Here is a 25,324-nt window from a genome sequence, read left to right as displayed (position 1 = left end):
TACTCAGTCCTCCAACACCAATGCTGATCTCTTGCGGAAGCACTTCCTGGGCAAGCCCAGATAGAGTGTTTAACCAGCTATCTGGGCATCCCAGAGCCCAGTCCAGTTGACACCTAGAATTGACTATTCTAGGCTGGGCGTGGTGGCTCCTACCTGTAATCCCAGCACTTTGGGAGGCCGAGGCAAGCGGATTGCTTGAGGTCAGGAGTTCAAGACTAGCCTGGCCAACTTGGCAAAATCCCGTCTCCACTAAAAATATAAAAAATTAGCCTGGTGTGGTAGCATGTGCCTGTAGTCCCAGCTACTTGGGAGGCTGAGGCATGAGAATTGCTTAAACCCAGGAGGCGGAAGTTTCAATGAACTGAGATCACACCACTGCACTCCGGCCTGGGCAACAGAGTGAGACAGTGTCTCTAAATAAATAAATAAATAAATAAATAAAATTGACCATCCTAATGGGGAAAGGGGCTGCCAGGCCACCTGGCTGCAGCTGCCACATGTTAACCCTTTGAGGTCTGATCCGAGGGCCCCCATAGGGTCCGTGTTGGTCAGACCAAGCCCCGCAAGGTGTAGGGGGTTAAATTCTAGGCATCCCTTTTTAAGAGACTGAGACAGCTGCCTTCTAGTTTCTGGGGTCATCCATAGAAGAAGCAGAAGGGAGAACCCAGATGGAAGAGACAGAAGACAAGGGATGTGGTGGACAGACAGTGGGACCGAGCCCTGTCCTTGGCAGATGGAGGAGCCCCTCTCACCATGCTCATGGATGTCAAATGAGGCCTCAGAACCTGGCCTCATTTGTCCTCATTAAGTCCCCTGCCCAGAGGGAGATGGGAGGACGGGGGTGGCCGGGAGGGTAGGGGTGTGAACCCCATGACAAGTTTAGAAGTAGTTGGTGAGTTTCTTTTGGCCAGCAAAGGGGAGCAGCCTCAGTTTCCCCCTTGGAGCCTGGGAAGTGGGTGGCCCTGTCCTGCTCCACGCACCTGTGATCTTGGTGTGACTGTGCTGATACCAAGTAAACCCTGGAAGCACAGTTACATGCTCCGGACTTGAAGTCATTAGTGTGGGAGAGCCAGCTGCTCAGCTGAGCTGACCATCCGCCTCACTGCCCCGGCACTCAGTTCTCCTTGTTTCTTTGTTTCAGGCCGAAGGAGTTCCCCGAGCGTACACCTACAGCGCATTCTTCTGTCCCAGTGGTGAGTCCCCTGTACCCATCCTGCTAAGGTGTGGCCAGCTGGCTGGGTCAGGACTTTGGCCTTCCCCATTTCCCACACTGGGGGGGTTGTCCCACTGCAAAGTGAGTACCTGCCCTTCCCGGGGGAAGGGGGCACTGTGGTGTAGGAAGAGCGATGTCCTAGCTAGGGACAGGCAGAGCCAGTGAGGGTGGGGCATCCACCACGCAGGGAATGGATACACAGGAATGTGCACCGCAGATACCAAGCAAAGTTAGGCTGGCCGGGCGCGGTGGCTCACGCCTGTAATCCCAGAACTTTGGGAGGCTGAGGAAGGTGGATCATTTGAAGTTAGGAGTTTGAGACCAGCCTGGCCAACACAGTGAAACTTATCAATACTAAAAGTACAAAGTTGGCCAGGTGTGGTGGCTCACGCCTGTAATCCCAGCACTTTGAGAGGCTGAGGTGGGTGGATCACGAGGTCAGGAGTTTGAGACCAGCCTGACCAACATGGTGAAACCTCGTCTCTACTAAAAATACAAAAAATTAGCTGGGCGTGGTGGCGCGCACCTGTAATCCCAGTTGCTCAGGAGGCTGAGGCAGGAGAATCACTTGAACCCGGGAGGCAGAGGTTGCAGTGAGCCAAGATCACGCCATTGCACTCCAGCATGGGTGACAGAGTGAGACTCCATTTCAAAAAAAAAAAGTACGAAGTTAGCCAGGTGTGATTGTGTGTGCCTGTAATCCCAGCTGCTTAGGAGGTTTAGTCAGGAGAATCTCCTGAATCCAAGAGGTGGAGGTTGCAGTGAGCTGAGACTGTGCCACAGCATTCCAGCCTGGGTGACAGAGTGAGACTCCATCTCAAAACAATGACAACAACAATAACATGCGAGCCTGGACCTAAAGATCACACCTTACACGAGAATGAACCCAAAATGGATCATGGACTTACACGTAAAACTATAGTGCTTTTAGGAAAAAACATAAGACAACCTGGGCAACATGGCAAAATCCCATCTCTACAAAAAATTAAACAGACAAACAAACAAAAACTTAGCCATATGTGGTGGTGCACACCTGTAGTCCCAGCTACTTGGGAGGTGGAGGTGGGAGGATTGCTTGAGCCCAGGAGGTGGAGGTTGCAGTGAGCCTTTATTGTACCTCTGCACTCCAGCCTGGTTGACAGAGAGAAACTCTGTCTCAAAAAAAGAAGGGAGGGAGGGAGGGAGACAAGGAAGAAGGAAGGAAGGAAGGAAGGAAGGAAGGAAGGAAGGAAGGAAGGAAGGAAGGAAGGAAGGAAGGAAGGAGGGAAGGAGAAAAGAAAGAGGAAGGGAAGGAAAGGAAAGGAAGGAAAAAAGGAAGGAAGGGAGGAGGAAAGGAAGGAAGGAAGGAAGGAAGGAAGGAAGGAAGGAAGGAAGGAAGGAAGAAAAGAGGGAAAAAAAGATCTTGACTCACTGCAACCTCCATCTCCTGGGTTCAAGTGATTCTCCTGTCTCAGCCTCCTGACTAGCTGGGATTATAGGCACCTACCACCACGCCCGACTAATTTTTGTCTTTTTAGTAGAGACAGAGTTTCACCATGTGGGTCAGGCTGGTCTCAAAACTCCCGATCTCAGGTGGTCCACCTGCCTCAGCCTCCCAAAATGCTGGATTCTTTACCAAAGTTGAGCTCTCCTAGGTCCTTTGCATCTCTGTATAAATGTTGGAATCCGTTTAGCAATTTCTCCAAAAGAGCCTCCTGGGATTTTGATTGGGATTGCTTTGAATCTGTAGAACCATCTGGGAAAGAACTCACATGTTCGTGATAGTTCATGAACATGGTCTAGCTTTCGTTGATTTGGGTTTTCTTTTGTTCCTCTCCTCAGCCTTTTCAATTTTCAGCACGTTGCTCATCTTTGGTCAGATTTATCCCTGAGCATCTTATCTTTTTGTTTTTTAGAGAGGATCTTGCTTTAGAGAGAGTCTTGCTTGTTTTTAGAGAGAGAATAACCCAGGCTGGAATGCAATGGTGCGATCATGGCTCACTGCAGCCTTGAACTCCTGGGCTCAAGCGATCCTCCTGCCTTGGCCTCCCAAGTAGCTGGGATGACAGATACATGCCACTACTAATTTAAAAACATTTTTGTAGAGATAGGAGTCTTGCTATGTTGCCCAGGCTGGTCTCGAACTCCTGGCCTCAAGCAATCTTCCTGCCTCAGCCTCCTAAAGTGCTGGGATTATAGGTGTGAGCCACTCTGCCCAGTCCCATTTTATCTTTTGTGTGCCATTGCCAATGCCATTGTTAGGCCAACACCATTCCACCATGTGTGCTGAGTCACAGTGAGACCCACTCCTTATGGTCCTGGTGCTCACCTCCAGGTACCATCAGGGAAAGTGGGATGCCTCCAGGTGCCCTCTCAACTCCCCATCTCCTTTCTTCCATCCAGAGAGAGTCCACATCTCCACCCCCAACAAGTATGAGTTCCAGTATGTGCAGCGGCCACTGCACCTCACCCGCTTTGATGTGGCTGTGCGAGCTCACAATGATGCCCGTGTGGCCTTGTCTTCTGGGCCCCAGGACACAGCAGGCATGATCGAGATCGTCCTAGGGGGGCATCAGAACACCAGGTCATGGATCTCCACCAGCAAGATGGGAGAGCCCGTGGCCAGTGCACACACGGCCAAGATCCTCTCCTGGGATGAATTCAGAACATTCTGGATCAGCTGGCATGGTGGCCGTATCCAGGTATACAACAGGACTCCCTGGGGCTTGTGCAGAAACCTCATGTTCCTCCAGTATTAGCTACTTCCTATTCTGTGCCAGGCTCAGATGGGGGGTCGGGAGAAGCAAGGGAAACACAGGGCACCACCTCAAGTTGTTCTCAGTCTAGAGTCGCTTACCAAAAATACATGTAGCAAGAGCTGTGGCAAAGGAAGCACCCAGGGATCTGGGAGCAGAGAGAGGAGGCAGGTGGTCAAGGAGAAAAGAAGAATGGACATGAGCAAGTGAAATGGGAGTTCGGGCGTGTTTTCTGGGCCAAGCAAAAAAAGATATAGAAGCTAACACAGCTTCCTAACAGAGGAAGCTAATACAGCTTTCTAGAGGAAGAACATAACCAAAGTAGGTTTTGAAGTATGAATAGGAGTTCGCTAGGCAAAATGGGAGCAGTATGTTCTCCAGGCAGAGCAATAACATGTCCAAAGGTCCAGAGGTTCCAAGGAGCCCAGTGACTTCAGAACCTGCAGATGTCATGCCTTATGTTTCTGTGGGCTGTTTAATGGATGGGGTAACCTCTGGTTTTTCTCACCTCTGATTCCCCAAAGACCCTTCCTTGCACTGTGAGTGTGGCTAAGGCGTCTGACCCTGGCCACAAAGTTGGTGTCACTGCCACCTGAGTGCCTACTGCCTGCTTCCCGCCAGTGTCCAGCAGCCTCGGTTTCTTTTTCCAGGTTGGCCACGGTCCAGAGCCATCCAACGAGTCTGTCATTGTGGCCTGGACCCTCCCGAGGCCACCAGAGGTGCAGTTCATTGGCTTTTCCACCGGCTGGGGCTCCATGGGTGAATTCCGAATCTGGAGGAAGATGGAGGTGGATGAGAGCTACAGCGAGGCCTTCACCCTGGGGGTCCCGCACGGTGCCATCCCTGGGTCTGAGCGGGCTGCCGCCTCCATCATCGGTGCGTCTGTCCCACAGCCTGGCTTGGGGAGGTCAGGTGGCAAGAGCCAAGGTTGAGACTCCAGGTTTAGTCTCAAGCTCGGCTTTGCTGGGGACCTGTGTCCTGGGGTGTCCACCCATACACCCACTCACCTGACAAGCAGCTTCCAGTGCCTTCTCTATGCCCATCCATGTGCTGGGCATTGAGGCAGCCCAAGAGCTGACCCCAACCCCACCCTTGAGGGACTCCTAGTCCAGGTGACATGGCAGATCCAGAGCCCCCCCAGTCTAAGCCTTATGCAGAGGTCAGGGTGGGGTGACCCCTAAGAACCTGCAGTGAGCCCTGTGAGGGAAGTGGGCCAAGGACAAGATCCAAGAAAACACAGATGCCTGATGAAGTCAGCCAGATGTGGGGTGCAGGATGGAGGCCTTGGGGGTCTTGGTGATAGGGCAGGCGTCTGGAGCAGTTGCCGAGTAGAGGTGAGAGGCTCTGACTAGGGACATCGCAGGCAGCCTTAGGAGGTCTGTAGGGTTGGGATGTGTGTTACTCTGTTTTCATGCTGCTGATAAAGACATACCCAAGACTGGGTAATTTATAAAGAAAAAGAGGTTTAATTGACTTTCAGTTTCACGTGGCTGGGGAGGCCTCACAATCATGGTGGAAGGCGAGAGGCACATCTTACATGGCCAGAGGGAGAATGAGAGAATGAGAGCCCAGTGAAAGAGGTTTCCCCTTATAAAACCGTCAGATCTCGTGAGACTTATTCACTACCACGAGAACAGTATGGGGAAGCCGCCCCTGTAATTCAATTAGCTCCCACCAGGTCCCTCCCACAACACGTGTGAATTATGGGAGCTACCATTCAAGATGAGATTTGGTTGGCAACACAGCCAAACCGTATCAGGATGCCTCTAGTAGCCCAGGTGCTGGAGGGAAAAGTCTGATTGTGTGATTGATCCAGTGCTGGGAGTTGGGCAGAAAGGTGGTGAGAGTTTGGGATGGGCCTCAGCCAGGGAGGAGAGGGCGAGAGGCCAGAAGGAGATGGATGGGCCCAAATGAGGGTGTTGAGGCTCTCTCTGACATCAGAGGGCAGAGGCCCTGGTACCCAGGCAGGTAGGCGGTTGTGGCCAGATCAGAGGAATTTCGAGTTTACAATTTCTGAGGCACAAGAGCAAGTCAGAGTGGATGCGGGGCTGAGTGACTAAGATGGAATTGAGGGAGATAGGAGAAGAAGCAGAGAGGCAGGAATGGAGAGGAGGTGACGGCTGGGATCCGTGCACCAATGCCTTCAGTGACACAGCAGGTGGAGAAGAAGCTGGGTAGCCTAGAGCATGGTGATGAGAAAGTAGCCAGGCTGTTTGTGCAACAAGGGGAGGCTGCAGGGGCAATGGCAGCCTCAGCGAGACATGCGGAGATGCTAAAGAAGGAAAGAAGGGGCCAGGTGTGGTGGCTCACGCCTGTAATCCCAGCACTTTGGGAGGCCGAGGCAGGTGGATAACGAGGTCAAGAGGTCGAGACCATCCTGACCAACATGATGAAACCCAGTCTCTACTAAAAATACAAAAATTAGCTGGGCATGGTGGCACAAGCCTGTAACCCCAGCTACTTGGGAGGCTGAAGCAGGAGAGTCGCTTGAACCTGGGAGGAGGAGGTTGCAGTGAGCCAAGATCACGCCACTGCAGTCCAGCCTGGTGACAGAGCGAGATTCCATCTAAAAATAAATAAAATAAAATAAAATAAAATAAAATAAAATATGAGAGAAGGTGTGTTCAGGGGACACTGGGAGTCCCAGGGAGTCCATCAGCAATCTTTGAGACAAGGAAGCCAAGAAGAGGAATACAGAATGTCAAGGGGATGGGAGAACCAGAATTTTTTTTAAAGAGAGAAAACTTTCAAAAATGCACCTTCAACTCCACACATCTAGAAACTTTTTTAAAAATTGAAGTGCTCTTGGTTAAAGAAAAAATCTGAATATTTTAGAAAGAATATTTTAGGGCCGGGCACAGTGGATCACGCCTGTAATCCTGGCACTTTGGGAGGCAGAGGCACGTGGATCACCTAAGGTCAGGAGTTTGAGACCAACCTGGCCAACATGATGAAACCCTGTCTCTACTAAAAAAAATAAAAGATTAGCTGGGTGTGGTGGCACATGCCTGTAGCCCCAGCTACTCAGGAGGCTGAGGCAGGAGAGTTGCTTGAGCCTGAGAGGCAGAGGTTGCAGTGAGCTGAGGTTGTGCCACTGCATTCCAGCCTGGGTGACATAGTGAGACTCCATCTCAAAAAAAAAAAAAAAAAAAAAAAAAAAGGAATATTTTAGGAAGACTATTTAGAATGGAATGAGAATGATTGTAGACATTCTGATATTTGTGGGATGCAGCCAAAGTTGCACTTAGAGGCCAATGTATAGCCTTCAATGCACCCATTGTAAAAGCCAGTGAGGGAAAAAGCACTGAACAGAATGAAAAGCTAGAGAAAGAAAGCCTAAGTTAAAAACTAAAGAACACAGAAGAAGGTGTGAAAAATTGTCACCAAAGCCAGCACACCAGCTGGTCTGAGCAGGCAGAGGGTGTCAGTCCCAAAGGGCAGTTGGGTGGCTGACTGGGTGACACACGCAGTCTCCCATCCCTGGGTAAAGCTGTCCCTGTTCTCTACTGAGCTGGGACAGCCCCCAACTCAACTCTCTTCTCCTTCCCACCAGGGGACGTCATGGGGCCAACCCTGAACCACCTCAACAACCTCCTGCGGCTGCCCTTTGGCTGTGGAGAACAGAACATGATCCACTTTGCTCCCAACATCTTTGTCTTGAAGTATCTTCAGAAAACCCAGCAGCTCAGCCCTGAGGTGGAGAGAGAGACCACTGACTACCTAGTACAAGGTATTGGGGAAAAACTGCCTGGTTGAGGTGGGAGCAAGGGAGTCAGGTTCAGCCTTCAGTGGAGAAGACCACGCTGGAGGCGGCCCACACACCAGGCACAGCGATGAGGAGGAAGTGGGCAAAAGAGGCTATTCAGGGTGGCCCTGATCTGGTCACTGTCAGCAGGAGCCTGATGTCTCTGGCTGTTAGGATGAGATTCTGAATGAATGGTGCTGTTCAGATACAGGGAGAGGAACAGCATCTTTTTAAAGTGTAGATTTTTTTTTTTTTTACAACAAGAATATAACAGCATTATTAAAAATAACATTTAGAAAAGAAAAAAGAAGGCCAGGCACAGTGGCTGATGCCTGTAATCCCAACACTTTGGGAGGCCGAGGCAGGAGGATCACTTGAGCCCAGGAATTTGAGACCAGGCTGGGCAACAAAGCAAGACTCCGGTCTCTACAAAAAATAAAAACATATTAGCCAGACATGGTGGCATGCACCTGTAGTCCCAGCTGCTCAGGAGGCTGAGGCAGGAGGATTGCTTGAGCCCAGGAGTTGGAGGCTGCAGTGAACTGTGATTGTGCCACTGCACTCCAGCTAGGGTGACCGAATGAGACCCCAACTGTAAAAAATAAGAAAGAAGAAAGAAGAAACATTCAGGGGTTGCTCCAGGCTGAAAGTCTGGCATCATGAAGGCTGATCATGGACAGCTAGGAAGGCCAAGTCCACTGAGGCCAGGTCCTGGGGGCTCAGATTAGCTCTTGTGAGAGTCTGGGAGGTGGGTGGACACCAGCTGCCCCAGGGTCAGGCACACCGTGGTGGATCCATCCAGGCTCAGGTCCTTAAACACCACCCAGAGTCGAAGGAGCCCTCCTCGTGAATAACAGCCTGTACCTCCACAGGACAACCAGACCCTGTGTGCATCCAGCCAACTCGCAGTCCAGACTCGACAAACCCCAAATCAACCCCCTCCATCTTCCCCCCAAACCCACTTGTATTCATTTCCTAAAACTGCTACAGTAAAATGCCACAAACTGGGTGACTTAGAACGACAGAAATGTGTCATCTCCTTATAGTTGTGGAGCCCAAAAGTCCGAAATAAAGGTGTCTGCAGAGCTGATTCCTTCTGGTGGCTCTGAGGGAGACTCTGTCCCAGGCCTCTCTACTGGCATCTGCTGGCTCCAGGTGTTCCTTGGCTTATAGACTGATCAGCCTGCTCTGTGCTTCCACAATCGCATGGCTGTCACCTCTGTGACTAATTCCCTTTCTCTTCTTTTCATTTCATTTCATTTCTTTTCTTTTCCTTCTTTCTTTTCTTTTTCTTTCTTTCTTTTTTTTTATTTTTTAGAGCCAGGGTCTTGCTCTGTCACCCAGGCTGGAGTGCAGTGGTACAATCATAGCTCACTGTAGTCTTGAACTTCTGGGCTCAAGCCAGCCTCCCACCTCAGCCTCCTGAGTAGCTGGGACTACAGGTGTGCACCACCATGCTCAGCCAATTCTTTGTAAAGATGGGGTTCCACTATGTTGTCCAGGCTGGTCTTGAACTCCCAGCCTCGAGTGATCCTCTCACCTCGGCCTCTCAAAGTGCTGGGATTTCAGGTGCAAGCCGCGGCGCTCAGCCTCTCTTTTCAAGGACAAGGACACATGTCATTGGATTTAGGGCTTACCGTAAATAAATCCAAGATGCTCTCATCTGGAGATCCGAACCTTAATGATATCTGTTAAGATCTTTATTTCCAGTAAGGTCCCATTTTTGGATTCTAAGTGGATGTGAATTTGGGAAGACCCACCCCATACAGAATGCCTTTTGTCACCTGTCCTGTCTCTGTAGACGCAGCCCTGTCCTTCCTGAGGCTCAGGCCACACAGCGTGGTGCCCTCAGTTCGTCCTTCTTTCCCTCACAGCCCGTGTCTGGCTGAGTAGCTCTACCTTCACCCCAGGAAGGCTCCCCACCTCTGTCGCCACCACTGGGTCCAAACTCATCATTGCACACTTGGAGGGCCCCCGTCCCCAGCTTTCTGTCCAGACCCTACGGTCCACTGGCTCTATATGTCTCCTCACACTCTTCTACTCACACGCCACCCGTGGCTCACTGTGCCCTCGCAGGAAAGCCACACTCCCAGCCCAGCCTTGGAGGCCCCTGTGGCCCACCGGCCTCCCGCCATACTCCCTCGTTGCCTGCCCCCAGCACCTCCAGTTCTCTGAGCTTCCCAAGCTCCTGTCCCAGCAGGTGGAGCAGCCCCCACACCTGGAGACAGAGGGTGCTGCCCCAAGATGGTGGTTTCACTGACCTCCTGGGAGTGACTGGAGGCCAGTATGTGACCAGTAGTCACAAAGGGGCCATGTCAGTAAACGAGACGAATGAGTTGGAGGTTACAGCCACCCTAGATGTGGTGTGAGGCCATTTCAGGGACCTCAGATGTGGTGTGAGGTAGTTCCAAGGATCCCCAATGTGGTGTGGAGCAGTTTCAGGGACCCCCGATGTGGTATGGGGCAGTTTCAAGGACCCCAGATGTGGTGTGGGGCAGTTTCAAGGACCCCAGATGTGGTGTGGGGCAGTTTCAAGAACCCCGGATGTGGTGTGGAGCAGTTTCAGGGATCCTAGATGTGGTGTGGGGCAGTTTTAGGTACCCCGGATGTGGTGTGTAGTTTTAGGTACCCCAGATGTGGTGTGTAGTTTTAGGGACCCCAGATGTGGTGTGGGGCAGTTTCAAGAACCCCAGATGTGTGGAGCAGTTTCAGGGATCCCAGATGTGGTGTGGGGCAGTTTCAGGGACCTTAGGTGTAGTGTGGAGCAGTTCCAGGGACTCCAGATGTGGTATGAGACAGTTTCAAGAACCCCAGATGTGATGTGGGGCAGTTTCAGGGACCCCAGATGTGGTGTGGAGCAGTTTCAGGGACCCCAGATGTGGTGTGGGGTAATTTCAAGAACCCTGGATGTGGCGTGGAGCAGTTTCAGGGATCCTAGATGTGGTGTGGGGCAGTTACAGGGACCCCAGACGTGGTGTGGGTTTGGGGCAGTTTCAAGAACCCCAGATGTGGTGTGGAGCAGTTTCAGGGACCCCAGATGTGGTGTGGGGCAGTTTCAAGAACCCCAGATGTGGTGTGGAGCAGTTTGAGTCCAAACTCATCATTGAACACTTGGAGGGCCCCTGTCCCCAGCTTTCTGTCCAGACCCTACGGTCCACTGGCTCTATATGTCACCCCCAGATGTGGTGTGGAGCAGTTCCACGGACTCCAAATGTGGTATGAGACAGTTTCAAGAGCCCCAGATGTGGTGTGGGTCACTTTCAGGGACCCCAGATGTGACATGGGGCAGTTTCAGTGAGCCTAGTTTCAAGAACCCCGCATGTGGTCTGGGGAAGTTTCAGGGACCCCAGATGTGGGTGTATGGCAGTTTCAAGGACTCCAGATGTGATTTGAGGCAGTTCCAGGGACCCCATATGTGGTGTGGCTTTGGAGGTCCGGGGTGGGGGGTGGCAGAGCAGTGTAGGTTCCCAGGGGTCCCTGGGCCAGGCCACTCAACAGGACAGGGTCCTCTCTGCTTGCCCCGCAGGCTACCAGCGCCAGCTGACCTACAAGCGCCAGGATGGCTCCTACAGCGCGTTTGGGGAGCGGGACGCGTCGGGGAGCATGTGGTGAGTCCCCACCACCCCAGGCACGGCCTCTGAGGCTCCCCGCCTGATGCCACGGCCTCACATCCAATGCAGTGTGGCCAGATCACTTGGCGCCTGATCCCCGGATGACAGGGAACACAGCTGGGAAGTAAAGACTGTGGTGGTCCCAGCTTCAGGGACGGAGGCTGGGACTTGGGGCCAGTGCAGAGCTGGTGATTGTAACTGTTCCTCTTTCTGCTGTTGTTACCACGGTGAGCAGGACCCCATGCCCTGCTCTCTGGCCCCTTGGGAGTGAGCCCTGGATGCCCTGGCCTTCCTCAAGCTCCCAGGACCCAGGAATAGCGGTGACTGGAGCAGGAGGAGATGGCAGGGCAAAGGGGTCGGAGGCCAGACCAGTGCCTCGAGGCTGGCGTGTGCTATATGCAGGAGAAGCCTGGGATCTTGTTTCTGTGGTAACTGCAGGGAGGTGACCAGGGCAGGGAGCGTCCCTGGGAGGCCGGGCACACCTGGATCTTGTTTTCCTGGGATCCTCAGGCTACTGCAGTTCTTGGCACCATCACGGGGTTCACCTGAGACTGTGGGTGACCTTCCAACTTCTGTGCCCATCACCAGACTCCTTCTCGGAGATTGCCACCCTGGTAGTGCCGACAGCAGCTGTGAGCATGGAGACTGCCCTGTTTTTAGTCCAACGGAGTGTCCACTGCACAGTTGCAGTGCCAGAACCCGGGCAGCGGGGACATGTGGCTGAGCATTTCCTGCCATGGGCAGCATCCCTTACCCAGCTTCAGAGGGGCCCAGGGTTGATGATACACCCAGCATCCCCCAGCCCCAGCAGCTCATCCACACTGTCGCAGCTCTAGTCCCAGGGCCCTGCCTTGCTGACAACTGATAATGCAAGGCCCTAATCATGCCCTAGCAAGCAGAGGCCCTGCCCACCCCAGGGACAGCTAAAGCCACTGTGTCACTCTCCAAAAGTTGGCTGAGCCCCAGCAGCCCCTAGGAGGTCTCCACCAGCCAGGATTAGCAAGTTGTGACGTACTGGACACTTTGTTTTTGTTTTTGTTTTGAGACGGAGTCTAACTCTGTTGCCCAGGCTGGAGTGCGGTGGCGCGATCTTGGCTCACTGCAGCCTCCATCTCCCAGGTTCAAGCAATTCTCCTGCCTCAGCCTCCTGAGTAGCTGGGATTACAGGCGTGCACCACCACACTGGCTAATTTTTGCATTTTTGGTAGAGATGGGGTTTCACCATATTGGCCAGGCTGGTCTCAAACTCCTGACCTCGGGTGATCTGCCTGCCTCGGCCTCCTAAAGCGCTGGGATTACAGGCATGAGCCACCATGCCTGGCCTGGACACTCAGTGTGCACACACTTCCTCAGCTTCTTCCAGGGATTAAATTCTCAGCATGAACAAGAAAAATCAAATTTCACTGTATTCATGGAAATAGAGTAGCCAGCAGCTTCCAGGTCCCATCTCACCTTCTAAAACATTCTTTTTGGTCTCTGAACATGGAAGTCTTTCTGCGGACCCTGTAGGACAAGGAGGCAGTAAGCGCAGGGCGGTGGCAGCAGCACCCACCCCGAAGCTGGACAAACCTGGGCTCTGTCTCATGTGAGCTGTGTGGCCTTGGACCCGATGCTCAACCTCTCTGAGCCTGTTTCCTTACCACACATCCCTCAGAACCTGGATCCATAGGATAAGCATGTGATACACTCAGTGCAGTGCCATCCTGTTAGTGCCTCCCCTCACTACTTACTGGAGGAGTCCAAGATCCTACCTGGGAGCCTTAAAACTTGGGATCTGTTCTAGATGGGTTCCCTTATACTCAATGCACATTCATTCATTTATTCATTCAGTGAACCAGGCCCTGGTCTTCATCCTGGGGGAACAAGGAACACATGGTTCCTGCCTCCAGGTCCTCGCTGCCCAGTGCAGGAGAAATACCCTGTGCAAGATGCAATAGCTATCCACTGCTGTGTAACAAGTGACCCCTAAATGTAGCCATTTAAAACAACAAACATGTATTATCTCTATTTATTATGTATTAATTCTTATGGAATTCAGGAGCAGCTTAGCTGGGTGTTTCTGCCTGGGGATGTTTGCTGGGGTTGCAGTCAAGGTGTTGGCTGTTGCTGCCTTCATCTGAAGGCTCAACTGGGGCTGGAAGATTTGTTTCCAAATTGACTCCCTCACATGGCTGTTGGCAGGAGGCCTCAGTTGCTCACCATGTGGACTTCTCCATAGAGGCTACTTGAGTGTTATTAAAACATGGCGGCCAGCTTCCTCTTACAGTGAGCAATTCAAGAGAGAAAGTGGGAAGGATGCCACAGTGCCTTTTGTTACTTGGTCTTACAAGTCAGGCTGTCACTTCTGCCTCATTCTATTCTATTCCTTTTTCTTTTCTTTTCTTTTTTTGAGATGGAGTCTCACCCTATCACCCAAGCTGGAGTTCAGTGGTACAGTCTCAGCTCACTGCAACCTCCATCTCCTAGGTTCAAGCAATTCTCCTGCCTCAGCCTCCTGAGTAGCTGGGATTATAGGCACCTGCCACCACACCTGGCTAATTTTTGTATTTTTAATAGAGACAGGGTTTCACCATGTTGCCCAGACTGGTCTTGAACTCCTCACCTCAGGTGATCTGCCCACCTCAGCCTCCCAAAGTGCTGGGACTACAGGTGTGAACCACTGTGCCTGGCCCACATTCTGTTCTTTAGTAGTGAGTTGCTAAGTACACCCCATCTACACATGAAGGGAATCAGGCCTCCATCTCTTGAAAGGAGGAGTATTAAGGCATTTGTGGATATACATTAAAATGACTATAATAGGAGCATAATTTTGTATCTATAAAACAAAGAAGTAGAGAGTGATGGAGCAGGGTAGTTATATGGGATGGTCAGGAAAGGTCTCCTGGAGGATATGAGGGAGGAGCCATGAAAATCCAAGGGAACAGCATTCCAGGCAGAGGGAACAGCCATTGCAAAGGCCCTGAGGCAGGACCCAGCTTGACGAGGTTGGGCCACAGAAGGGAGGCCGGTGTGGCTGGAGCAGCACAGGGCCAGGAGGTTGGTGACCTGGCACGAGGGAAGAGGGAGGGGCAAGGTCAGGTTGATCAGAGCAGGAGTCTGGATTTAGTGCTGTGTGGAAGAGAGTGCTGTTAGAGGGCTGGGAGCAGAGCAGGATCAAGATCTGTGTCTCCTGGTGGGCCGTGTGTGTGCACGCATGTGTTGAATCACATGTGTGATTCAACATTTGGGATGGGTTGAGCATCCCAAATCGGAAAATTCAAAGTTCGAACTGCTCCAACATACAAAACATTATTATTATTATTATTATTATTATTATTATTATTATTATCATCATCATCATCAGAGACAGTGTCTTGCCCTGTTGCCTGGGCTGGAGTGCCGTGGCTCGATCTCGGCTCACTGCAACCTCCGCCTTCTGGGTTCAAGCAATTCTTCCACCTCAGCCTCCCGAGTAGCTGAGATTACAGGTGCCCATCACCATGCCTATATAATTTTTGTATTTTTAGTAGAGACAAGGTTTTGCCATGTTGACCAGGCTGTTCTTGAACTCCTGGCCTCCAATGATCCGTCTGCCTTGGCCTCCCAAAGTGCTGGGATAACAGGTGTGAGCCACTGTGCCTGCTTTTAGTGCCAACCTGATGCTCAAGGGAAATGTTTATTGGAGCATTTCAGATTTTTTGGATTTGGGATGCCCAAGTATACAGGTAGCCCTCCGTATCTGTGAGTTCCACAGGATTCAATCAACCACAGATTGAAACTATTCAGAAAAAAAAATGAGTACGGGTGTGGTGGCAGGTGCCTGTCATCCCAGCACTTTGGGGAAGCTGAAGCGGGAAGATTCTTTGAGGCTAGGAGTCGGCAGCCAGCGTGGGAAACATGGCAAAACCTCATCTCTGCAAAAATGTTAAAAATGAGCTGGATGTGGTGGTACGTGCCTTAGTCCCAACTACTGGGGAGGCTGAGGTAGGAGGATCACTTGAGCCCAGAAGTTCAAAGCTGCAGTGAGCTATGATTGTGCCACTGCACTCCAACCTGGGTGACAGAGCAAAACTGCATCTCTATTGCGGAAACTGGCCAGCAGTCCGCAATGCAATGGTGCTTTCTCTTTGCTCCCAGGCAGATTGGCAGGTTGAGAAATAATAGACACACACAAGATAGTGAAAGCTGGGTCCAGGGGGGGTCACCACCTTCTGGTCCTGCAGTGCCAACAATGCACTGGATATGCCAGCATTTATTATTAAGTTTAGTGAGGGTGGGGGTAGGTTAGTGAGGGATTTAGGGTCATTTGATTATGAGGTGAAATGGTCACATGGGGATGAAGTAATTCTTCAACATAACTTCTGTATGCAGAAGTACAGTATACACAGATAAGAATTTACAACATAGTGTGTGCATCAGTAATATCTAACAGAGCCTTAAAACAGGAACAGCAGTAACAGTTGCAGCAAAAGCTGGTTAAAACAATTCATAGAAACAGGACGTGAAGTTAGACAACCGGTTAGACCAGAAATTCTCAGAAGGGAGTATGCCTTAACCCTAAAGAGGCCTAGAAGAGCTGCGGCAAGATGAGGGCGTTTATAGCCCTATCTTATCCATATGGACAAGTGCCCCCCATGCATCCATTTATAGGCTCTCCACAAGGGTCGCATTCCATTCCCAGAGCTATGAACATCTACTTTTCTGGGACAGGAATCTTGGTGATGTGAAACCCCCCTGACTACACGTCCATTCATAGGCTCTCTGCAGGGGGAAGCACATCACGCGCTGTTGGCTCATTCTGGCAGTCCAACCTGACATTGTCTTTACACAATCCTGCATGCAATTTTGTATTTACAATAATCAGGAGCATTTCATCTTTTATTCTGTAGCAATAGTTTCAGGGGTTCTCCCTACACATCTCTTAAAAAAAAAAAAAAGTTTTAAAAATTCCAAAACGAAAAGTTCCAAAACGAAAAGTTGAATTTGTTGCATGCTGAGTAGAATATTGAATTCATGCAAATGAAGTGACGTGTGGGCATTGTATTAGGTGTTCTAAGTAACCAACATGTGATTTAAAGTACACAGGAGGGGCTGGGCACAGTGGCTAACGCCTGGAATCCCAGCACTTTGGGAGGCCAAGGTGGGCGGATCACCTGAGGTCAGGCGTTCGAGACCAGCCTGGCCAACATGGTGAAACCCCGTCTCTACCCAAAATACTAAAATTAGCTGAGCGTGGTGGCAGGTGCCTGTAATCCCAACTACTCAAGAGACTGAGGCAGGAGAATTGCTTGAACCCTGAGGCAGAGGTTGCAGTGAGCCGAGATTGTGCTACTGCACTCCAGCCTGGGTGACAGGGTGAGACTGTGTCTCAAAAATAAAAATAAAAGGCCAGGCGTGGTGGCTCAAGCCTGTAATCCCAGCACTTTGGGAGGCCGAGACGGGCGGATCACGAGGTCAGGAGATGGAGACCATCCTGGCTAACCCGGTGAAACCCCGTCTCTACTACAAAAAAAATACAAAAAAATTAGCCAGGCGTGGTGGCGGGCACCTGTAGTCCCAGCTACTCGGGAGGCTGAGGCAGGAGAATGGCGTAAAACCCGGGAGGCGGAGCTTGCAGTGAGCTGAGATCCAGCCACTGCACTCCAGCCTGGGCGACAGAGCGAGACTCCGTCTCAAAAAATAAAAAATAAAATAAAATAAAGTAATAAAAATAAAAAACAAAGTTCATGGGAGGATGTGTGTCAGTTATATGCAACTACTACACCCTCATATATCAAGGACTTAGAGCATCAGTGGATTTTGGTATCCTTGGGGGTCCTGGAACCAGTCTCCCACAGATACCAAGGGATTCCTATAAATGCAAATATTCCAAAATCCAAATTCAAAATCTGAAGCACTTCTGGTTCCAAGCATTTCAGATAACAGATAGTCATTAGACTTTAGTTTTTATTATTTATTTTAATTAACTAATTTTTTTTTTCTTTTTTTTTTTCTTTTTTTTTTTTTGAGACAAGCTCTCACTCTGTTTCCCAGGCTGGAGTGCAGTGGCATGATCAGGGCTCACTGCAGCCTTGACTTCCCGGGCTCAAGTAATTCTCCCATCTCAGTCCCCCAAGCAGCTGGAACTACAGGCGTGCACTACCATGTCCAGCTAATTGTTTTGAATTTCAGTAGAGACCAGGTCTTGCTGTGTTGCCCAGGCTGGTCTTGAGCTCCTGGCCTCAACCGATCCTCCACCTCTGCCTCCCAAAGACTGTAGGCAGGAGGTACCTCACCTGGCCATAGATCTTACTTTTTTATTTTTTTTAAGACGAAGTCTCATTCTGTCGCCCAGGCTGGAGTGCAGTGGTGCAATCTCGGCTCACTGCAAGCTCCGCCTCCCGGGTTTACGCCATTCTCCTGCCTCAGCCTCCAGAGTAGCTGGGACTACAGGCGCCCGCCATCACGCCAGGCTAATTTTTTGTATTTTTAGTAGAGACGGGGTTTCACCGTGTTAGCCAGGATGGTCTCCATCTTCTGACCTCGTGATCCGCCCGCCTTGGCCTCTCAAAGTGCTGAGATTACAGGCGTGAGCCACCATGCCTGGGCAGATCTTACTTTTTAGAAGAGTTCTAGGTTTCCAGAAAAATTGAGTAAATAGAATAGAGTTCCCATACACCTCGACCACCCATACACAGTTTCCCCTGTGATAGGCATCTTGTATTAGTATGCTACATTTGTTATAATTGATGGACTGGCATTAAAACGTTATGAACTGTTGTTCATAATCTACATTAGGGTTCACTCACACACTCACTATTTATTTATTTATTTGTTTGTTTGTTAATGAATGACAGGGTCTGGCTATGTTGCCCAGGCTTGTTTCAAACTCCTGGCCTCAACTGATCCTCCTACTTCAGCCTCTCAAGGTGCTGGGATTACAAGTATGAGCCACCGAGTTCAGCTGAGAGCTCATTTCTTTTTATCACTAGATAACATTTATCCTGTTTGCGTTTTACAGTGGAAAAGCAGAGAGCACAGTATGCTGGACCATGGGAATTCCACAATTCCCAGCACACAGCTGGCTTGGTTCTGTCCTTGCCTCCTGTCCCTGCCATACACAAAATGCATGGAACTTCCCCCTGGTTGCAGTGTGCATAGCTGGTGATGGGGTGGGGATGGGCCTGGGAGCCATGGGGTGTCCTGGCTGATCTAGGGAACATGGGAGTAGAAAGAAGAGGATGCATTTGAGGTACCTGAGAGGGAGAGCGGCCTGGATGAGCTTTGGGTATATTTTATTTTATCTATTTATTTATTTATTCTTTTTTGTCTGAGACAGGGTCTCACTCTGACACCTAGGCTAGAGTGCAGTGGCACGATCTCGGGTCACTGCAACCTCTGCCTCCTGGGATCAAGCAATTCTCTTGCCTCAGCCTCCCAAGTAGCTGGGATTACAGGCATCCACCACCACGCCTGGCTAATTTTTTTTTTTTTTTTTTTTTTTTTTAGTGGAGATGGGGTTTCGCCGTGTCAGTCAGGCTGGTCTTGAACTCCTGAGTCCCAGCACTTTGGGAAGCCGAGGTGGGAGGATCACTTGAGGTCAGGAGTTTGAGATCAGTCTGGCCAACATGGTGAAACCCTGTCTCTACTAAAAATACAAAAATATTAGCTGGGCATGGTGGCAATCCCAGCTACTCGGGAGGCTGTAATTCCAGCTACTTGGGAGGCTGAGGTATGAGAATTGCTTGAACCTGAGAGGCAGTGGCTGCAGTGAGCATGGTGGCTCATGCCTATAATCCCACCACTTTGGGAGGCCATGGTGGGAGGATTGATGGAGCCCAGGAATTCGAGACCAGCCTGGGCAACATAGTAAGACCCCATATCTATAAAAAATTTAAAAATTCACTGGATGTGGAGGGAGGCAGGCCGGCAGGCAGGCTAATGTGTCCTGTTTTTGTGATTCATATAAACAGAGCCTAGAGCCACTTGATTTTGAAGATAGCTTATTCTTTGATCCTGAATTTGCAAAGTTTCCTCTGCTAGCAATTCTGGTTTTCATCCCTCATGGCCTCCTGGCTTCCATGTTGTGCTTCTCTCCTTCATTTGTTCACACATTCATTCCCTGGCCTTGCCAGCTCTTACTCAGGGTGGCAACTGCAAAAGCAGGGCGAGGGAGATGGGGTGGATGAGGGACAGGCCACAGAGCAGAGATGTTTTTGGCTGCAAGTGACAGAAAATGGGCTGAAGAGCAATTCTGAACATCAGCTTGCCCCGCAGGGCTGGGGAGGCTCTACGGTTGGCTGATTCAGCAGCCCCATCGTGCACCGGGGCTTGTTTTCTTCCTTCCATCCCTGGGTATTCCCTCCCTCGGCACATGGCTGTGCCCCTCATGGTGGCAAAATGGCTGCAGCTGCTCCCAGCATTGCATCACACGCCCATTCCAAAGCCACTCCCAGGCCCAGTAGCTGGAATGCCCATGACTGTGACTGGCTGGGACCATAGAGGAGCACAGATCTCCAAGGCACATGGCTGCTGGCCCCTGAATGACATCAGGGGCCTTTTGGCAAGGACCAAGCAGGAAATGGCTATGAGGCTGGCAACCAGAAGGGTCTTCCTCACATGGCAGGACAGGCAGGGCTAGACCAGCTCACAGAAGGGCCTTGAGTGCTGAGCAAGGAGCAGACCTGAATGCCACTAGGGTAGAGGTCCAGGCAGGAAGGAGACAGCTCCATCTTCAGGCCCTACCGAGTGCTGGGCAATGTGCCCCCTCCTCCACTCTGACAGCCCTGTGGGGATAGATTGGACCCCTCCCATCTTATAGATGAGGAAATGGAGGCCAGGAGTGGTACAGGGAGCTTGCTGCAATCCTTCAACCAGCACGTGGGGGCTGACCATTCTGCAGCCCCTCAGGCGACGCCCTGTTCTCTTTCAGGCTCACGGCCTTTGTCCTGAAGTCCTTTGCACAGGCTCGCAGCTTTATCTTCGTGGACCCCCGGGAGCTGGTTGCCTCCAAGAGCTGGATCATCCAACAGCAGCAGGCCGATGGCTCCTTCCCAGCCATGGGCAGGGTCCTGAACAAGGACATCCAGGTGAGTGGCCTCTGGAGCCTCCTTCCGGGGCCTCTCACCTCCTCCTGGAGCCCCAGCCCTGATCTGCCTGTTCCTACTCCTTGGAGCTGCCTGGGGCAAGTAGGGGGAAGTGGACCGTTTCCTTTGGCTTGGGGTGAGGCCTGTGAGTCCCTTTGCAGGGTGGGATCCACGGCACTGTCCCGCTGACAGCCTACGTGGTGGCTGCTCTCCTGGAAACAGGCACAGCCTCAGAGGTGAGTACACAAGGGGTTTGGGGAGACTTGGGGCTGGTCACTGGAGGAGCGAGTGAGAGGTTCCCTCCTTTATGCCAGGGTTGATTTCTTCCTCCTTGCCCTCCTTCTGCTCATTGTTGAGGCTTTTTCTCGCTTTTCATCAACAATGGTCACGTTACATCCAGTTTCTTATAATCTGAGCAGAGGAGAGAGAGATTCCCATGCTACTAGGGGGAAATCGGGCACGTGTTGGGGGCTGGGGAGGTTCCCTGAGTACAAGCCCTCCCATGACTGTCCAGCCCCCAGACCTCCTTCAGAGAATCATTTCAGGCTAGTTCAGGTTCCTGGCCAGTGACCCAAGGGTTGGCTTCAGGGAACCCTACAAAATGTTGGACTCATGCATGTTTTTGTGGGGAAAGGGTTAGGATATTCAGAGACAGTTGGACTGGATGGGGCTTAGATGGCCCAAGACACTTGAGGGCCATAGTCTCTTCTATGAGGCGTTCCTGGGGCGGGGGATGGCACAGTCTCTGCAGAGAAGGCTACCGTGATGGATCTCAGCCCCAGGTGAAAAGAATCTGCCCTCCCTAATACCTACATCAATTCTACAATCTCTGATGATAAATTATGAGTTTGGGCACTTCTCAGGATTCTTGGTCTCACAATCCAGACAACTGGTGGGTCTAGGATTTGCTGTGACATAAGACCCCCACAATGCACAATGTCCAGAGGGTTCCTTGCCCTGTGTTATGCGCTGAATTGGTTCTCCCCTGACCAAATTCTTATGCTGAATTCCTAACTCCCTGTCTTAGCTTGGGCTGCAGAAACAAAATACCATGGAGTAAGTGGCTTCAACAATAGGCATTTATTTCTCACAGTTCTAGAGGCTGGGAAGTCCAAGACCAAGGCGCAGGCAGGTTTGGTTTTTGGTGAGGGCTCTCTTCCTGGTTTGTTGACTACCACCTTCTTACTGTGTGTTCACGTGGTGTTTCCCTAGTGTGTACATGTGGAGAGAGAGCTCTAGTGCTTTTCCTCTTCGTATAAAGACACTAATCCTGTTACTATGGAGGCCCCATCCTCATGACCTCAATCTAAACCGAATTATCACTCAAAGGTCCCCGACTCCTAATACCATCATATTAGGAGTTAGAGCTTCAACATATGAATTCTGAGGAAGATCACAGGTATTCCATGACACCCCCCCATACCTCAAATTCATCCCCCACATCTCCCATGGAAGTGGTCAAATATGTCACCTCCCAAATGCATTTTTCTGGAAACTTCCCTGCCAGAGCCCTTGACCCCCACTCTAGTTGGAAAGGACAGTGCCCAGGATGCTGCACAATTGCTACCCTCCTTTACTAAGGAAGGGTATTGGGAGGCACATTTTTTGAGACCTTGCATGTCTGCAAATATTCTTATTCTGCCCCTGTATGATAGTTGGGCTGGGTATAGAATTCCAGGTTGGAAATTGCTTTCTTTTAGAATAATTGATGATGTTCTATCATCTTCTAGTTTCCAGTGTTCCATCGAGAAGTCAGTTGTCATTCTGAGTAACTGTTTGTATCTGGTTTGTTCCCTTCCTGGAAGCTTTCCAATCTTCTTGTTGTCCATATCACTATAGACAACAAGATACGTGCACTTTTATGACACATACCTTGAGGTGAGGCTTTTTTTTTTCCAGCTCACTGCAACCTCTGCCTCCTGGGTTCAAGTGATTCTCTTTGGCTTGGGGTGAGGCCTGTGAGTCCCCTTGCAGGGTGGGATCCATGGCACAGCAGCTTCAGACTCCTGAGTAGCTGGGACTACAGGCTTGTGCTACTGCATCCGGCTAATTTTCGTATTTTTAGTAGAGACCAGGTTCCACCATGTTGGCCAGGTTGGTCTCAAACTCCTGACCTCAGGTAATCCTCCTGCCTTGACCTCCCAAGGACTGGGATTACAGGCATGAGCGACCCTCATGCCCAGCCCTCCTTTATGTCTTCAATGAGCACTCAACAGGCCCTCCACCTCCTTCCCATCCCTTGAAGTCACTTCACTTCTCCCAAGAATCTTTTTCTGCCTTCTCCAGATCCTTCCAACCTATTTCTCTTCTGAATTTGAAGACCTTCCCCACAGGGCAGCAGTTGATTCTCTCCAGTCTTCTGGGTTCTGGTCTCTTAGATCAGCAGTACCCAAACTTTTTGGCACCAGGGACCAGTTTTGTGGAAGACAATTGTTCCATGGCCTGGGGAAGAGGGGCTAGTTTTGGGATGATTCAAGAGCATTACATTTATTGTGCACTTTATTTCTATTATTATTACATTATAATATATAATGAAATAATTATACAACTCACCATAATATAGAATCAGTGGGAGCCCTGAGCTTATTTTCCTGCAACTAGACTGTCCCTTCTGGGAGTGATGGGAGACAGTGACAGATCATCAGGCATTAGATTCTCATAAGGAGTGTGCAACCAGCTGGGTGCAGTGGTTCACACCTATAATCCCAGCACTTTGTGAGGCCAAGGCAGGCAGATCACTTGAAGTCAGGAGTTCAAGACCAGCCTGGCCAACATGACAAAACCCTGTCTCTACTAAAAGTACAAAAGTTAACCGGGCATGGTGGTGCACACCTGTAGTCCCAGCTACTTGGGAGGCTGAGGCAGGAGAATCACTTGAACCTGGGAGGCAGAGGTTGCAGTGAGCCAAGCTCGTGTCACTGCACTCCAGCCTGGGCAACTGAGCAAGAGTCTGTCTCAGAAAAAAGAAAAAAGGAGTCTGCAACCTAGATCCCTCACATGCTCACAGTTCACAATAGGGTTCATGCTCCCATGAGAATCTAATGCCGCTGCTGATCTGTTGGGAGGTGGAGCTCAGGTGGTAATACAAGTGATGGGGAGGGTCTGTAAATACAGATGAAGCTTTGCTGGCTCACCTGTCACTCACCTCCCGCTGTGCAGCCCTTTCCTAACAGGCCACCAACCGGTATCAGTCTGTGACCTGGAGGTTGGGGACCCCTGTCTTAGATCATTCCCCAAAGGAGGCAAAACCTGCTGTCTTCATTTCCTGTGGCTGCCATAATAAACTGCCACAAACTGGGTGGCTTAAAACAACAGAAATACATTCTCATTGCTTTGGAGACCAGAAGTGCAAAATCAAGGCATTGGCAGGCCCTTGCTCCCTCTGCAGGCTCTAAGGGAGGAGCTTTCTTTGCTGCCTCCAGCTTCCAGGGGCTCCAGGCATTCTTTGGCTTGTGGCTGCATCACTCTAGCCCCTGCCTCTGTCTGCATGTGACCTTCTCTGTCTTCTCCCCTTCTCGTCTCTTAAACAACACTGTTGCCAGGTGCAGTGGAGCATTCCTGTAGTCCCAGCTACTCAGGAGGCTGAGGCAGGAGGATCGCTTGACCCAGGAGTTCTGGGCTATAGTGCACTGCACTGATCAAGTGTCTGCACTAGGTTCAGCATCAGTATGGTGACCTCTTGAGAGCAGGGGACCACCAGGTTGCCTAAAGAGGGGTGAACTGGCCCAGGTCACAAATGGAGCAGGTCAAGACTCCTGTGCTGATAGTAGTAGTGAGATCGTGCCAGTGAACAGCCACTGCACTCCAGCCTGGGCAACATAGTGAGACCTGTCTCTGATTTAAAAAAACAAAAAAATTAAAGGTGCTTGTCACTGGAGGACAAGCACAGTAGCTAACGCATCTAATCCCAGCACTTTGGGAGGCTGAGATGGGCGGATCACATGGGTCCAGGAGTTCGAGACCAGCCTGGCCAATGTGGCAAAACCCCATCTCTACTAAAAATACAAAAATCAGCTAGGCATCATGGCATGTGCCTGTAATCCCAACCGCTCAGGAGGCTGAGGCAGGAGAATCACTTGAACCTGGGAGGTGGAGGTTGCAGTGAGTTAAGATTGCAGCACTGCACTGCAGCCTGGGCGACAGAATGAGACTCCGTCTCCCTTCCCTTCCCCTCCCCTCCCCTCCCCTCCCCTCCCCTCCCCTTCCCTTCCTTTCCCTTCTTTCTTCTTTCTTTTTTTAGATGGGGTCTCGATCTGTTGCCCAGACTGGAGCACGGTGTCTCACTGCAACCTCTGCCTCTGGGATTCAAGGGATTCTTGTGCCTCAGCCTCCTGAATAGCTGGGATTATAGGTGCCCGCCACCACGCCTGGCTAATTTTTGTATTTTTAGTAGAGATGGAGTTTCACCATGTTGGCCAGGCTGGTCTTGAACTCCTGAACTCAAGTAATCTGCTCACCTCGGCCTCCCAAAGTGCTAGGATTACAGGTGTGAACCACTGCCCCTGGCCATAGCTAGCTGTCTTAACAAAGACCCGGCCATGGGGCTGGGTGGGAAAGGGTGGCCAGGGATCTGCCTGCTTCGCCTAGAGTATCACTGTGCTCATTTGCCATGTACTTGGGCATCCTGGCCAGACCTCATTTGGAAAAAGGAGTGCCAACTTACAAGAATGGTAATGGGATCCAGGGGCAGTGGCTCACACCTGTAATCCCAGCACTTTGGGAAGCCGAGGTGGGAGGCTCGCTTGAGCCCAGGAGTTTGAGACCAGCCTGGGCAACATAGTGAGACTCCATCTCTACAAGAAATAAAACGTTAGCTGAGCATGCTGGTGTGCAGCTGTAGTCCCAGTTACTGGGGAGGTCAAGGCGGGAGGGTTGCTTGAGCCTAGGAGTTGAAGGCTTCAGTGAGCTATGATCATGCCACTGTACTCCAGCCTGGGCAGCAGAGTGAGATGCTGTCTGTATTTTTTTTTTTTTTT

General features: G+C 50.9%; 1 protein-coding gene across 5 annotated transcripts in view; it reads left to right on the top strand.

Moving 5' to 3' along the window:
- Nucleotides 1–25,324, top strand: part of CPAMD8 (C3 and PZP like alpha-2-macroglobulin domain containing 8) — a 122,361-nt gene that overhangs the window by 82,641 nt on the left and 14,396 nt on the right. For all 5 annotated transcript variants that reach the window (XR_004058973.1, XR_004058972.1, XM_030936991.1 and 2 more), the window contains exons 23-29: nucleotides 1,142–1,193; nucleotides 3,596–3,894; nucleotides 4,599–4,824; nucleotides 7,502–7,678; nucleotides 11,220–11,301; nucleotides 20,195–20,351; nucleotides 20,510–20,584. Coding sequence is in view for 3 of the 5 variants with exons in the window: in XM_030936991.1 (XP_030792851.1) it covers nucleotides 1,142–1,193; nucleotides 3,596–3,894; nucleotides 4,599–4,824; nucleotides 7,502–7,678; nucleotides 11,220–11,301; nucleotides 20,195–20,351; nucleotides 20,510–20,584 (1,068 nt within the window). In the remaining 2 variants the exon portion in view is untranslated. The remainder of the gene's footprint in view (nucleotides 1–1,141; nucleotides 1,194–3,595; nucleotides 3,895–4,598; nucleotides 4,825–7,501; nucleotides 7,679–11,219; nucleotides 11,302–20,194; nucleotides 20,352–20,509; nucleotides 20,585–25,324) is intronic.

Source organism: Rhinopithecus roxellana, chromosome 8 (genome assembly GCF_007565055.1).
Source record: "Rhinopithecus roxellana isolate Shanxi Qingling chromosome 8, ASM756505v1, whole genome shotgun sequence".
Classification (NCBI taxonomy): Eukaryota; Metazoa; Chordata; class Mammalia; order Primates; family Cercopithecidae; genus Rhinopithecus; species Rhinopithecus roxellana.
Note: the sequence above shows the minus strand (reverse complement) of the source record. Positions and strands in the feature narration are given on the sequence as shown.